Raw genomic sequence first — 15,471 nt, 5'->3', positions numbered from 1 at the left:
GACGAGCGATGGAAAAGCTGACTTATCACCATGAGGTAGTACAGATAAGTCTTTACTATGTAGTAAAGACTCAGATCCAAGCACTGTGTGTGGCTCTGGCATAATTCTTTCAACTATTGTCATCTAAAGCTTGGGTGGAGCTGGATGGTCCCAGATGACCTCGTGCATATGCCTGCAGGACAATTCTCTGAGGCTGTCAGCTCAGGCCCCGTCCTCTGAGCCATCTTTTCAAAGGGTACTTTAGATTTCTTTGTTTGGCGGCTCGATGTGAAGAATTCCAAATGTCATCCAGAGGATTATGTTGACGCAGCAGCAGCCTCCAAATATGTCACCGGATTGAGTTGTCCCACAGACTACAGAACATACAGCCAGACAGAACAAATCAAGATCCGCGAGTCACGCACCTCTAGGGAGAGGTTTGAGAACATGCCTTTACATTCTTTTGTCCTCATTAAGAAGTAAGGACCTCTACACTGGTGATGCTGAATCTTGATCGCCAACTCGATTGGATTAATAAAGGCCAAGGAGATTAGTGAAGCTGCTTGTAATGGCATACTTGGAGACAATTAAATCATGAGGGCTCAGGATTAATCGATAGATTAATCACTTGATGGACTCATAATGTGGTTGCAGTACTGGGAGGTAGTAAAAGATAGGAAGTGGAGCCTCGTGGGAGGAAGTCTCTAGGGGCGTGTCCCCAGGGCCATCCTTTGACTGGCTCTTTGGTATTTCCCTTTTCTTTCTGCTTCCCCTCCCCCAGCAAGTGAAGACTGCCCTGTGCTACCAGCTCCTGGCTTCTGCCGTCAGTATGACTTCTCCAAGCACTTGAAGCCAAACAACCAGAGGCTGGACACTCTGAAACTGTGAGCCCACAATACAATTTGACTCCTTTGTTTCTTTAAGGCATGTTGGTCATAGCAACTAAAGAAGCAGAAGAATACTTTTCCTTTGACTCGGGGCTGGTTTTAATGGCTTGCTTCCCTAGCTAGTAGAAGAGAGACTATAACATGAGGGATGACTTCCAAGGACAGGGCAGAAGAGGCCACAAGCCTGGTTCCTTTCAGAATTTCTCGCTGTGGGGAGCCAACTGCCAAGCAAAAAGTTTGCCATGTTGCAAAGGCTGAATTTCCAGATAGCCAACAGCCAATGTCACACGTCAGCTTACAAAGGAGAGCCATTTTGAATGTCTGGCCCACATAAACCTTCAAGTTGCAGCAGCTGCAGCTAATATCTGATTGCAACTAATTTAGAGACTTCAAGAGAGAGCTGCCCGAGGAAGCCCATCCTAAAGTTTGAGCTGCAAAATGATGGGGCAAAATAAACGAAGTCACTAAACTTTGGTTCACTCAAAGAGCAACGATTAACTAGAACAATTGACTCACTAATGCCTGGGCAGTGTTCATGTGCCCCCTGCTCCTGTGCTGTGCTGATCTTCTCTCCAGAGAGTATAATTATAGTGATGTTTAGTCCATGTTTAGTCCCTGTAACAAAAGGCAAGCAGCATGTCTGCTCATACCCAGCTGGTCATTAGTTGAGTGTCTCTGGGATTTGGCCTCTTTATCTGAGCTTGAGCAGAGATTACAGAAGGCTAGAATTGGCCTACAATGGGTGTTACCAGTAGGTGTTCAGTTTAGGGATGACATACCTATCAGTCTAGAGGTACTACGATTCTTGCCTTTATTTTTACTTTAATCTCCACATTGCTTAGGATTGAACCCAGGGCCCTGCATGTGTTAGGCAAGTACTGCTCACCGATTCAGCTACATTTCCATCCTGAGAGGAGACACACTTCTTACGAATTTCTTGGTATTTAAGGTTTACTTATTTTCTCATGACTTCTCATGTAAACCATTTGTTTAATATAGTTCAACACTTATCCATTTGTTCTAGGTGCAACCTGCGCCATAAGTGTCTTGCTTATACATTTTATTTTCTCCTATTTTACATATAAAAGGCAATACAGTAAGTCCTCAACCGAGCAAGTGCTTATTAGATCCGGTTTGTACAGTCTCTCTTATCAGCTAAGGCAAGTCACATGGCTAAGCCTACAGTTAATATGCTGAACTACACAAGCCAGAAGACAACAGTTTAATTCATTGGGAGTGACTATTGACAATCTACGACTTTTAAGGAAAGGGTCTTGTAATGGCTATTCCTGGTTGTCAACTTGACTATATCTGGAATGAACTACACTCAAGAATTGGAAGGCTCACCCGTGATCCAGGTTTTGAGGCATGGGTAGAGGGCATGGGCGCTCACAGATAAGCACTGCAGAAACTAGGAATGTCAATCACACTTGTCTCCTCAATGGAGAAGATGTATATGTTTTCCACCAAGAAGGCTGGGGTGAATGTTGCTAATAACCTGGAGACCTTTCTAACTATAGGGCTAGGCCACACTCAAATCCATCAGAATGTTTATCCCAGACTTTTTCTCCTTAGACCTCTCTTTGTTTCTCTTAGAACCCATCCTTAGAGGAGGTGTCATGCGTACTTCATAAGCTGGTGACCTTTGCTCTATCTGCATGACCAAGATCACACCAGATCCTAGGCTCTTAAGCTAAAGAACCCATCTTCATGGTAGAGATCGCATGTACTGTACAAATGAGATTCAATGTAGCCTTACGTTTTATTGTGCAGGTGGGATTGGGATAATTGTTACCAAGAAACGTTTCCAAAATTGGACTGTATTCAAATAAGTCTAAGATAAACTGGCCTGGTGTCAGTCTCCAGAAGTTTGAATCAGTACCAGCTGACTGCTGAACTGAGGTCCTTGCTTGTGTCTGATGGTTCATTTACCTGCTGCTGTAGAGCTTGCAGGGACTACCCCCCTTCTGCAACACACACACACACACACACACACACACACACACACACAGAGAGAGAGAGAGAGAGAGAGAGAGAGAGAGAGTACATGAAGCTGGATGTGCCCACAGTCCAAATCTTGGGATTTGGAAGATTCCTGGAGGGTTTCTGGTCTTCATTCCAGATCAGAAGGCTGAAGAAGCTGACCAGTGGCGTCAGTAGTAACAAAGATGGACATGCTCACCGGTTAGAATTGAAGGCAGTGTAAACAAGCAGCATCGGAATTTCCCGGAGTCCTTTTCCTTTCTAGGCCACCCAGCAGTAGGTTCCACTCACTATAGGGGAGGGGTCTCCCCTCCCCCTAGTTAACTCTTGAGGGCATTAATTGTAACTGAAGGGTTTCTAAAAATACAGTTGATTGGACTCTCTGAGATACTTTAAATCATCTCTCGATTACTTATAATAACCAATACAGTGCAGGTGCACGGAAATAGTTGTTACACTGTCCTATGAACGGAATAATGAGAAAGTCTGCAGATGCTCCAGGCAGATGCACATTTTTTCCAAGTACTTCTGGTCTGAGGTTCACTGCATTTGCAAATTCAAAGCTACAGATGTGGAGACTGACTGTGCTGTCTTACGTGCTTATAGTATATTCACTTCACACAAGGTTCTGAGCTGCAGCGGTGGTTACGATAAAGAAGGGATTTGGATCTTGATTACACTTGAGTAGATTTATCATCTAAGCAGATTTATTTTTCTAAGATAGGGTACCTAAGTGTCCTTAGATAGGTTCACATAAAGCAGTGATCTTCCTTACAAAGAAGGGAAAGTTTCATGGAGTAGGTGACATTTGGCCCCGGCCTTGAAGATATCTAGGATTTGGACAAGAAAGATGAGAAAACCATAGAATTCTCTCTTCCGCGTGGAATCAAAAGAGGGACGTAAATCACCAGAGACCATTCGATAAAGGTTTATGACATTCTCGCCCTGGCTACAGAGTTGGCAATCTGCAAGTAAAGAGCGGTCCGGCCAGGGAAGAGTATTCTCCTCCCCAAACCTTATTAAGTCTCAGTCTCAAACCCTCCTCTTTTTGGGACGGGTTGAACCGGCCCTGCCTTGCCCAGGGAGCAGCCAGAAAGGGCGTTTCAGCGCCGCACTGTCTGGCCGCGGTGGGTACTGGCTTGGCGAAGGGCGCGGCTCTTTGTGCTTCACGACCCACAGGCCTGGGCAGGGTGCGGTGACCCCACGAGGCTCTTATCCATCTTGCTGCTCCTCCAGGACCCTCCGAACTCCAGATTTAGGACGGTGCTTCGGAGAGCAGTGCGGCAGCTGTACCACCCCGCCGAACATCCAGCCCTGAACTCTTTTTTGCTGCTCCCTACAGTGCATTTAACACAGGCGGATGCAGTCTGACAGGGTGCGCACCCCTTCCTTTCCTCGCCACGCAAAGGAGTGGGTGGAGACTCCGGGACGATCTCCCTCCCAAGCGACTATGCGCCTGCGTAGCTCCGCCCAAGCCCCGCCCATTCCCTACCGCCCCGCCTTCTTATCCCGGGCTCCACCGCTAGGGGTGGCGGCTGCGGCTATGCCCTGACTGTCACCGCGCGGTTGCTTTGAGGGCGCAGCAGCCCTACCGAGTGGGGCCGGCGTGAGGCCAGAGGGTGGGAGAGCTGCCGGCGGCGGAGGGCGGCGCCGGAGGAGGGCGGCGCGCGGTGACTCATCCCTCTGGAAGATCAGGCACGCTCTCCCGCGCCGCCGATCCTCAACCGGGAGGCGCCCGCCCGCCCCGCCCGCCCGCTCCGAGCTCCCAGCCCGGCCGCGGCACAGAAAGTTTTCCCGGGTTCACGGCCTGCGGAAAGCGGAGCGGGCACGGCTGGGAGGCGGTCGCCGCGCGGGCCCGCCGAGTGCATGGTGCCGGGCGCCCGGGCCGCGCGTCAGGAGGACCCGGGGCGGGGCCGGGCTGAGCCCAGCTCCTGAGCCTCTGTCCAGCTGCGCCCGAAGCCGTCTTCCCTTGGGACTGCCGCGGGGGTCGCGCTCCACGCCATGTCCCGGCTGCTGCCGCTGCTGGGGAGCCGGACGGCGCGCAGCCTGAGGCCGGGCCCTGCCGCCTCGCCCCGCCCGCCGTCCTGGTGCAGCTGCGGCCGGGGACTGCTGGCTCTCGGGGTCCCTGGCGGTCCCCGGCTTCTGGGCACACACCCCAAGAAGGAGCCTATGGAGGCGCTGAACACGGCGCAGGGCGCTCGCGACTTCATCTACAGCCTGCACTCCACCGAGAGGAGCTGCTTGCTCAAAGAGCTGCACCGCTTCGAGTCCATTGCCATCGCACAAGGTAAGCGGGTGGGGCCGGCCGCCGGGGAAGACCCCTGTCACCTCCCCACACTCTGACTCCACGCCTGGCATGGGCGAAAGGGGAAACTTTCCACCTCCCAAGTGTCCCCAAGACAGGTAGGACACGCGTGGATTGTGCCAGACAGCTAGGGCCAAGCTTGGCTGGTGCCTCCCTGGCCGTGGAATTTAGGAGCTTCATCCTGAAATGCCAGCTGAATCTCACTCAGGGTTGTGTTTTGGTTTGTCCTGTGCCTCCTCTCTCCAGCCCTCCATGCAGGTGGCATGCCCTGCCTGGTCTAAGAAAGTGCCAGGAACTGGACAGGCAGGAGGAAACTTTCTTGATGTCCCCCCAAGATGCTCTAGGTTATATATTGCTTCTCAAATCTAGTTGTGAAACGCCAAGGAAATCTTTTCCTTGGAAGTGGAAAGATTGTATCGAGAGCCAGCAACAGAGTGTGTACTGGAAGGCAGGAGATTCAAATTGAACTCCCGAGTTTGTTTCCTTGGAGTTTGAAAGAGTGAAGTGAGGTTTTGGGTGGTTGGGGTTAGGGAATCTGTGACTTGAAAATGAAAAGCACACTTCTACTTAAAAATAATTGGGAAAGGATGAAAGGAAAGCTATTTTTAAACAGGCATGTTAAGATAGGATATTTTTAAAACAAGTGCGGAATGTGGTAGGTCAGAATTTGAGTGTACGTGAAAAGGCATTGAAAAGATGCAAAGACTAAAATGGATTCAGTCTTTAAAGTCTGGTTTTTGTTTGTTTGTTTTTTCTTGCTACGTAAATTCTGTTGTATACACGAAAACACAGCTACTATTTTATGTGACATTTGGATGTGTTAGGAAGTTTTTAAATAGTTGATGTTGGTACTACATAGTATCATGTAAACATTCCATAGGCTCTGAAGTATGGAGCCCTTCAGCACTGATTTGGAACGGGGCTTTCGGACATCTTGAAAGTTTGGCCTGTGTATGAGAGAAAAGTGAGTTCTGTCCTGATATTAGCATTGTTTACTTTTACAACTTAAGAAAACTTTTTTTTTGTTTGTTTGTTTTTTTTTTTGTTTTTTGTTTTTGTTTTTTGTTTTGTTTTTCGAGACAGGGTTTCTCTGTGTAGCCCTGGCTGTCCTGGAACTCACTCTGTAGACCAGGCTGGCCTCGAACTCAGAAATCCGCCTGCCTCTGCCTCCCAAGTGCTGAGATTAAAGGCGTGCGCCACCACCGCCCGGCTAAGAAAACTTTTTATTAGTTGTATCCTTTACTACTTTAATTTTTTTTCCAGTTTGGGGGATTGTGAATCAATATAAAGTAATGGATAATTTCAGGCATTGCTTACCCACACCACTTTTTACAGGAAAACACAGTATTCCAATCAATTCAGTTAGTAAATCACATTACAGAAAATTATAACTGAGTACTAGCATCCCTTTAGTCTATGTGTGTGTTCTGTGTGTGGCTTAAAAAGACTCAGTTCTGAAAAGGTGCTCTTTGAAAACAATATAGGTAGTCATATCTTAGAAAGTCAGTTTTTGTCACTCAGGTGAGACTATGTAAACATCATTTTCCCTTTTCTAAAGTAAGGTCTTGCTGGGCGGTGGTGGTGCACGCCTTTAATCCCAGCACTTGGGAAGCAGAAGCAGGAGGATTTCTGAGTTCGAGGTCAGCCTGGTCTACAGAGTGAGTTCCAGGACAGCCAGGGCTATACAGAGAAACCCTGTTTTGAAAAACCAAAAAAAAAAAAAAAAAAAAAAAAAAAAAAAAAAAAAAAAAAATAATAATAATAATAATAATAAAGTAAGGTCTTGGAAATTCTACATTGTCAACATGCTACAAGATTGGAGGGTCCTTTGAATATAATTTTATAGCAGTTATTGAAAAGCATGTTCCACAATACCAATACCTGACTTGCTAAATTTAACCTACTTTTGCCCACACCAGCAGTGTATCGGGTAGGAGTGTTACATTTTCTAACGAAGACAGTATTTAAATCTAAGATGGTTTTAGATATCTTTGGAAGGACCTAAAAACCTCAAGTCCATGGATGTTATTAGCATCAATAAAACTGAATGATCTAAGTATTTGAGGAAGCCATTGGTAATTTAAATGTATTTGTTCAGGAAAAAAAGGGGTAAATACATAGGAAACAATTTGGTGGTTTAATGCCTCCTCTTTATAGGCTAAAGGGCTTCAGAGTTTGGTCGTCTATTTTTGTTGATGCTTCTGACTAACTTTCCAGTTAAGTGACACTTAGAGGTGCTGCTGCATTAGGTTTAGCGTGCCTTGGTTCTCACTTAACAATTTTTATCACCAGTGCACATAGCTAAGGAGATAACTAGACTTGCTTAGTAAGTAAGTTACCTTGTTCACCAATTACATAAGGTAAAAGGATCTCACTGCATTGGGAATTCATGTTCATCATACATACTATTCTGAAATCAATGGGTTTGTTTGTTCATTTTAAATGAAAACCTCTCATGTTTTCTTTACTTCCTTCTTCCTCATCCTCTTCCTCCTCCTCCTCCTCTTCTTCTTCTTGTACTTTATTTACTTATTTGTGTGTGTGCTTGCCACTGTATACTTGTAGAGGCTAGAGGACAATGTGTGGGGGTTGTCCAGTCTTTCCTGCTAACACACTCATCCCACATCATCAAACTCAGACCCTTAGGCTTGGCAGCAAGTGCCTTACTAGTGGGCCATGTCGTCCATCTTAATTCTGCACACTACCAATTACTGTACTGAAGGCAGAGCGCTAACTATGCTTTCTAATGGAGCATAGTCTCGGGAAAGGGCCGTTTCTTACTACAGGAAGCCTGCATGCCCTTGGAAAGGCACTTAGGTCATCCTAGGAAGCATTCTGGCCTTGATAAAACATCACAGAAAGGAAAAAAAAATCATCTCTGCTTTGAGATGGGTCCTAAGATCTGCTGAAATTTGGCACTCAGTCCTTATCTTTCTCATGTGTCTATCAGTAGGTCTGTGGTATAATTTGTGACAAGATATCACTCTAGAATCAGCTTATAACAGATGAGGCTGACCTTGAGGGATATCTTATCTTAGTGAGTTGGGTTGTTCGATTTTAAAATTACAAACTGATTTTTCCTTTCCAATCTGAAGACAGAGTTTATGTCGCACTCTTACCTGCTCAACTTGTTTTCTTTTCCAGAGGTAGCATGCATTTCATTGACAGTAGGGGTTGGCTCTGTCAAAAGTAGAGCTGACAAGCTGATGTTAATACAGCCTGTTAGCACTAGCCAAGAGTTTTTGAAGCAAACTCTTTCTTCGTTTTTCCAACTAACATTTCTATTTATAATTATTTTTAAAGCCTTTAAAAGTACACTTTGCTTTTGAAACAAGGCAGAAGTCACTGTGTTAGTTGTTACCTGTAGCTATAAAACGAGTTATATCAAACAGAGAAACACAGAACCTCACAGTTTCTAATGTTCCCAAATCCTGGAGCCACTCATTTGGGTATTTCTTATTTACAGTCTCTCATGATATTGAAGTCAAGCTTTTGGCTTTCTGAGGTTCTGGCTGGGGCTGGAGGATTCATTCCCAGCTTGACTCACTTACATGGCTGTTGGCTGGTGGTGTCAGTTCTTTGTTATATGGATCTTTCTACAGGACTGAGAGCTTTCAAGACAGAATTCTTGGAGAGAGAGGGGGAGAGAGAGAGGAGGGAGGACAGTGCTCAGGAGAAGGAACGAGTTCTGGAAGCCCATCTTTTATGATACAGGCTTAGACAGAACATCTCTTGTTTGCTGTGGTACCTTGTAGGAGGTTCCTACACAAGATGTGACTATTACGTCAGAGACTGGGAGCCACTGAAGTCATGTTGGAGGCTGATTGCAGTACTTACTAAGGCTTAATGAACAGTTACTGTAGAGTTATGTAAGACAAGAGCTGGTTTTGGCAGAGATATAAGAGATGAAAATTGAAAAAAGCTTCTTAGGGAATATTATTGTCATATCTATTCAAAACTTAACAATTTTACATATGGCAAATAAGATACATCAAGGTGATAGTTGCCTGGCAGAGAGGATACCATGATGGAGTAGGTGGTTTTCTTAGGGTGAGGTTCATCTATGGCACTCGGGGCATGCTGACTCCTCTCATTTCCCCATGTGGGGCAAACGTTGACTGTAAAGTTTGTGGTAGCGAGGGACTGTGTTGACCCTTTACTCTACAAATAAAAAGAAAGTGAAAAGATTATTTCCAGGTGAATAGTGCAGTTTTTCTGTTAGCAGAAAATTCATTAGCTTTCTTCTTTTTTGTTTGTTTCTCTGTGTAAACAGTAACTATGTACTTTTAAAATTCGTTTTTGTTACCGATGTACTCCATATTACTTTTATAATACTAAACTATGATGTCTTCAGTCTTCTCCAGTTGTGACTGTTTCTTTAAGGTAGGATATAGCACTCTGTTTGGCGTGCTTGGCAAGTAGCCTAAAGGTCTTAGACCAGATGATAGTCTGGCAGCTGTTGGGTTGGGCATCTATAGAGTGCTTACACATGGCCAAGTTTTGTCACGGGTATCACTCTACTAGAGATCTTGTACCTTTAAAAATTCTTTCCCTGTTCTCCACAGCCTGTTCCTCAGGACCACATGAGAAGAAACAGTTGTGTCTACCTCTTAGCCTCTGTGATGGATTGGGATGATCTCAGCTTTTGCTCAAAGAGAAAAGCATTTCCTATGCCGATTAAGACACATGAATAAAGACATTTCAGTGTCTTAGCTGAGATAATAAAAGTAGAATAAGGGAGGGATAGCCCCAACTGGGCTCAGCCAGAAGTCCGGAGCTAGCATGGCTCACCAGAGAGTCCAAGAAGGGTTTTCTCACAGCTAGAACTGCTGACCCAGGAAGATACAGGTTTCCTCAGTAACAATGACTGAGACATTTCAGAATGGCTGTAAGATTTAGGTAATAGGTCAGAGTTCCTAGAAAAAAACAAAAACAAAACAAAAAAAAAAAAACTCTAAGAGGGGTAAGAGAAGCTGTAAAACTTTGTATCAGTTTCCTATTGCTGCTGTAACAAGTTTAGTACTCACTCAGTGCTTAAAACAATGCACTTTTGTAGCGTTTTGGCAACTCAGGGTCCAAAACCAGTCTTAAAGGCACTTGTCAACAGGTCCCGTCCTTCTGGAGACTCAGAGGAGAATCCGTTCTTTGCTTCTTCAAGCTTTTAGCATTCCTTGGCTCTTGGCCTCATTACTTGAATCTCTGCTTCAGTTGTTGCGTTATCTTCTTTCCCCTTGACCTTTTGCTTCCCTCTTGTAAGGACTCTTGTGACTACATTTAGTTTTCATGAGCAATAGCATGCCCTAGAAAAACTTAATGGCACATACCACTGTACAAAGCTGGTGCTAACATTTAGGACCCAATGAAAGAATTCAGGATAATCTCTCTCAGTATCTTAAATCACACTTTTTGAAGTCCCTTTGCTATATAGGTAGCATATTCAAAGGGTAGAGGATAAGACTGTGGACATCTTTGAGGTCCAGATCCAGCTTTCTACAGACTTGTTAGGACCTAATCTTGGAAGTCCACACTGTCATCTTTGCTGCCTGCTATTGATCAAGAGAGTAAGTTACTAGGGCTAGTTTAGATTCAAGGAAAGAGAAATAAGATAGCATTTTATGTGAGCGATCATGTCTAATAATTATAGTTCCTTTAGTCTGTATATTAACTTTCCTGTTGAAGGTTTTGCAGATCGTTATGTTAGTTTTTACAAGGGCATAGGGCCCTGTTTGGAGCACTTGTTCCTCTACTAGGTTCCTCTACAGTGGCTAGACACTGAGATGTACAGCATCCCTCTGTCTTTATCAGGATATTTTTACTTTTTAGGTGTCGACATTTTGGACTGGGAAATTCTTTGCTGTGGGGGCCGCTCCCCTCATAGGCTATTGGGCAGCATTTCCGTCCTGTGTCTACCATTTGCTGGTGCCACCCTTGCATGCTTTCCTAGTTGTGTTGGCCAAAAACGCCTCTAACTGTAGCTACATGTTTCTTGGATGGTTGAGAATGTGGAACCTTGCAGAGAGAGGCTTATCAAAATCTCCTGGCCAAGAGCCATCATTTGTAGGAAATGTTGAAATTGTTTCTTTAGCTCTTCAGGCCTGTCTCTGCTCTCATCTTCTGCAGTGCTTGCTGTTAGCCTTCACTCCCCACCCCTGGCCCCCCACTTCACTGTTTTCTGTGTGTTTGTGTCTTAGTAAGGACAGAGGATAATCCCTGACCTATCTAGTCAACGACTTACCTGTCTGAACTTTATCAGTAACTGTTTTCCTTGATTGTGTTGTCTCTTCAGTACCAAATTCTAAACACAGCAAAGGTAGAAAATACATACAGCTTTCAAATAAGTCAAACACTGCCGTGGTTTAATTTACCGTCTTCTATCCACTAGTCACTTTTTTAATAGCAGTTGTGGCAAGCAAATTTTTAATAAAGAAATTTGTGTGAAGTAAGTAATTTATGGGCTCATGAGGAAGGTTGGCTGGAACTGAAAATACCTGGGTGATCTTGAACGTTGGGTATGACCTGATATTAAATCATTATTAGAAGAGATTCAATTTTTCTAAAAATAGTGATGTTTGCATAATCACATTCTTGTCTGCTTTCCTGTGGCGTGCCTGCTTATAAAATCACTGGAACAAATAGAGACCAAATCCCCGCGTGCAGATTTTATTAGCATCTTGCTTAAGTCAGTTGAATTAATTAGTATGTAGCTTTACAGGACTCCAGTCTTCTCTTTGTCTTATTGCTTCATGACTTCTCTAAGTTAAGGCACACAATCATGTACAAGTAGTTACATGTTAAAAATCACCTTAATCTGGTTAATGTGAGGCTCTTGTAAAAAGATTTTGTAGGGAAACTATGAAACATTTATTCTGCTTGCTTCTGATGTCCTATTTCCTTCTCTGTCTTGGAGAAGATGTGAGTATGCTCGTAACGTACCTTCCACCAAATGCCACAGTCCTTCTATACTGTATTTTGGTACAACGATTTTCTCTGAGACTACTTCTATTTGTAGACTTACCAGTCATTACACCAAATGTCCGCAGAGCGCAGCTGTTTGGGGTGGCATCTCTGTAGACTGTCATAGTGAGAGTGACGTATGTCAGACTTAACTTGCTCTCTACCTCCCTCCAGAGCTCTCACACATTCAACTCTGCTCTCACTCATCCCTGATGGCTCTTTCGTGCTTCCTGAGGAGGAGTGCATCTTGGCATTCCTGCTACTGTGTCTAAGGCATGCTACTTTGCTATTTGTTACTATCCCACAGCAGTTATAATTTATTTTTCTTTTACTCACAAAACAAAACCTTATGTCCCTTCACTCCACTCCCAGAAGGTTTGATCTTGATAGACACTTCAAGGACCAATCCTCTTTTCAGCCAGCTGCTGACATCCATCACATGGTTATAGATCCAGCCTCAGCTTTGTCAGTGAAACTCTTTCTTGTAAATATCTGGGTTATGGCTGGATTATCATTGTTCTAAATACCAAAAAAGTAGTTGTGAGGAGGATTACTTTTTATGGTTCTTTAAGTTGCAGAGAAATTTAAGTTAGAATGATGTTCTTGGCTTAGTCCAGATTTCCTGCTTTCCTTCTGAATTTTAGGATAAACTATTTAGCATGTTTAAAAAAAATCTGTAATTTAAAAGTCAGTAACTTCTGAGTTTCAGTCATGTGCTATTGCTGTTTTGCTGTTGTAAGCACATTGTCACTGCTGCTCTGCAGGTTATTGGGTGCTCGCTGGATGCTACACATACCGAACTGACTCTTCATATACTTCTCTCGTTTACTATTCTTGGAAGATGTTACATTTTATAGATTAAGAAACAGAGGCAGGGGTACTTTGCCCAAGATCTTAGAAGCTACGTACGTGTCACATTTGAGCTATAACACAGCTTGTCTAGCTTTAAAACTTTAATTCTTACTTTTTTTTTTTTTTTTTTTTGAATCTTTGTATTGACATTGAATATCCGAATAGCCAAATGGAAAAAACCAAAACCAGAAACAAATGTGCCAGTATCATTTTGTGTGTGTGTGTTTGCTTGCATTTTTTTGAGGTAGATTGCCTCAGACTCATCATCTTCCTGCCTCCAAAGGGCTGCTGGTATTGTAGGCCTGCAGTACCACATCCATCTGGTAACATTGTAGGCCTGCAGTATCATATCCATCTGGTAACATTGTAGGCCTTCAGTACCACATCCATATGGTAACATTGTAGGCCTGCAGTATCATATCCATCTAGTAACATTGTAGGTCTGCAGTACCATATCCATCTGGCAACATTGTAGGCCTTCAGTACCACACTTATCTGGTAACATTGTAAGCCTGCAGTACCATATTCAGCAGGTAACATTGTAGGTCTGCAGTACCATATCCAGCAGGTAACATTGTAGGCATGCAGTACCGCACTCATCTGGTAACATTGTAGGCCTGCGGTATCATAACCTTTTGGTAACATATTCTAGTCTGTCTTCTGTATATTTGCACAAATATGTATTCAATATAATAAGAAAAGTAAACATGACATCATTACTTTGTCAATAGGGGATCTCAAGGTGCATAATAGTAAGATTGTGTAAAAGTTTGGAAAAGTAAGGAAAGTAGTATATGAGTTCATTCATAGCTTACTGTCTATTGAATACTTGTGAGATAATTATGGAGAACTCTTCAGAAGTTAGTTGGGTGTCAGGACATTGGGATCCAGGGAAATATTCAAGCTTGACCATCCTACTCACCTAGGTAATAACAGAGGCGGGCAGAGTGAGTCGAGTAAAAGGGGGAGCTCCTAGAGCAGTGGCTTTCAACCTTCCTAATGCTGTGACCCTTTAATATAGTTCTTCATGTGGTGCTGACCCCAAACCATACATTATTTTGCTGTTACTTTGTAAGTTTAATTTTGCTATTGTTATGAATCATAATATAAATATCTGATATGCAGGATATGTGATATGCAACCCCCCAAAGGGGTCATGACTCACAGGTTGAGGACCACTGTCCTAGAAGGTTGTTCTGAGAAACACCAATACTGGCTGGACAGAAAAGCCAGAATTAGATAGTGATGAATATCTAGAGAGAGATGGAAAATTGTAGTGTTATGTTCTGGATGCTAAGTAACAAAGAGAGTGTTCCAAAAAGGAGAGTGATCTGGCAGTTTAGATGGTGAGAGGGGCACTTGGGTGGGATGTCCTTTGGCTTCTAGAACAGAAAGGAGCAATGTCTTTGTCAGAAGCAGTTTCTGATGGCCATGTGGGGAGTAGCCAGATTGAGTTGGCTGAAAAGGAAAAATAGATAAGGAAGGGTTTAACTTTGTAAAGGTAACGTGGGGTACGGAAAAGAGCTGTGGGGCTAGATTTTACCTGATCTTCTCTGTGCTCATGTTAATTCATTAATTAATTTGCCAATTTCCACAGGTGGTTCCTGAGTAGATTCTTGTTCATCACAGTTATGATTCCCAATCTATGTGTTCAGATATCTCTGCTTTCTCTGTCTCTACCCTTTTCTGACTCTCAATTTATTTGCAAATTCGAAAATAACATTCTTCTTGTGCTATACTTTGAAACATGGCTTTACATTAGGATTATATTTAAACATGATTATTTTTTTCCCTGTAGCCAACAACAAAAGTGACCTTATAGGCACATGTTTAGAGGGTTATCTTCTATTACTATAATCTCAGAAACCTACTCTGTGCTTTCTACAGGTTTGAAGGAAACTAGAAAGTAATTCAAATTTTCATGACGAAAAAACGTAAATTTTATGTGTAAACAAATCGCACTCTTTTTGGCAGCATTCTGTAGAACATGTGTGGGCCATTTAGCAGGTAGGATCTGTTCTTTGTGAGAAGCTTGCAGCAAAGTGGAAATTGCCAGCGTTTACATTTGCATCATATGTAGATAAAGTGAGTGAAGTCTAGTTTGTATTTAGGTGATCTTGTGTCTGGGAGGCATAAATTCAGATAGCTGTGTCTGGGTTCCTAGGAAGACAGGGAAGGTGGGAACTTACATGCTGGACTGGGGCATGGGCTTGTTGTTGTTGAAGATACAAGAATGTGTTAGCAGAATGGAAGTGCTCATAAGACCAGAATCCATTAATGTCTTGATTTCACATCATCAGCCACTGGCACTATGTCTTGTGTACCTTGCACGTTGCTTAAGGATGGCAGTGACTAAAGTTAGCATTTCGGGGGGCAGCTGGGTTTTGAGTCCTGTTTCTGTCACACCCTGCCACCTTTTCTAGTGTTGCTGTCATTGTGATTTTCCTGTTTTCCTACAACTATTTTATTTTACTTTTCTACAGTATCATTACAAAGTGCAAGAAAATTAAG

General features: G+C 43.5%; 1 protein-coding gene and 1 non-coding gene across 3 annotated transcripts in view; both read left to right on the top strand.

The window, feature by feature from the left end:
- Positions 1 to 4,388: 4,388 nt before the first annotated feature.
- Positions 4,389 to 15,471, top strand: part of Tmem65 (transmembrane protein 65) — a 41,522-nt gene continuing 30,439 nt past the window's right edge. The window contains exon 1 of one of the 2 annotated variants that reach the window (XM_034516934.2): positions 4,389 to 5,136. In XM_034516934.2, the coding sequence (XP_034372825.1) occupies positions 4,851 to 5,136 (286 nt within the window). In that variant the 5' untranslated portion in view covers positions 4,389 to 4,850. The remainder of the gene's footprint in view (positions 5,137 to 15,471) is intronic. The other variant, XM_034516935.2, reaches the window with a different exon arrangement.
- LOC117719449 (U1 spliceosomal RNA) lies at positions 9,154 to 9,318 on the top strand. Its single transcript, XR_004608174.2, has one exon. It is a non-coding gene; the product is annotated as a U1 spliceosomal RNA (small nuclear RNA).

The sequence above is a fragment of the Arvicanthis niloticus genome, chromosome 13 (genome assembly GCF_011762505.2).
Source record: "Arvicanthis niloticus isolate mArvNil1 chromosome 13, mArvNil1.pat.X, whole genome shotgun sequence".
In the NCBI taxonomy this organism is placed as follows: domain Eukaryota; kingdom Metazoa; phylum Chordata; class Mammalia; order Rodentia; family Muridae; genus Arvicanthis; species Arvicanthis niloticus.
Note: the sequence above shows the minus strand (reverse complement) of the source record. Positions and strands in the feature narration are given on the sequence as shown.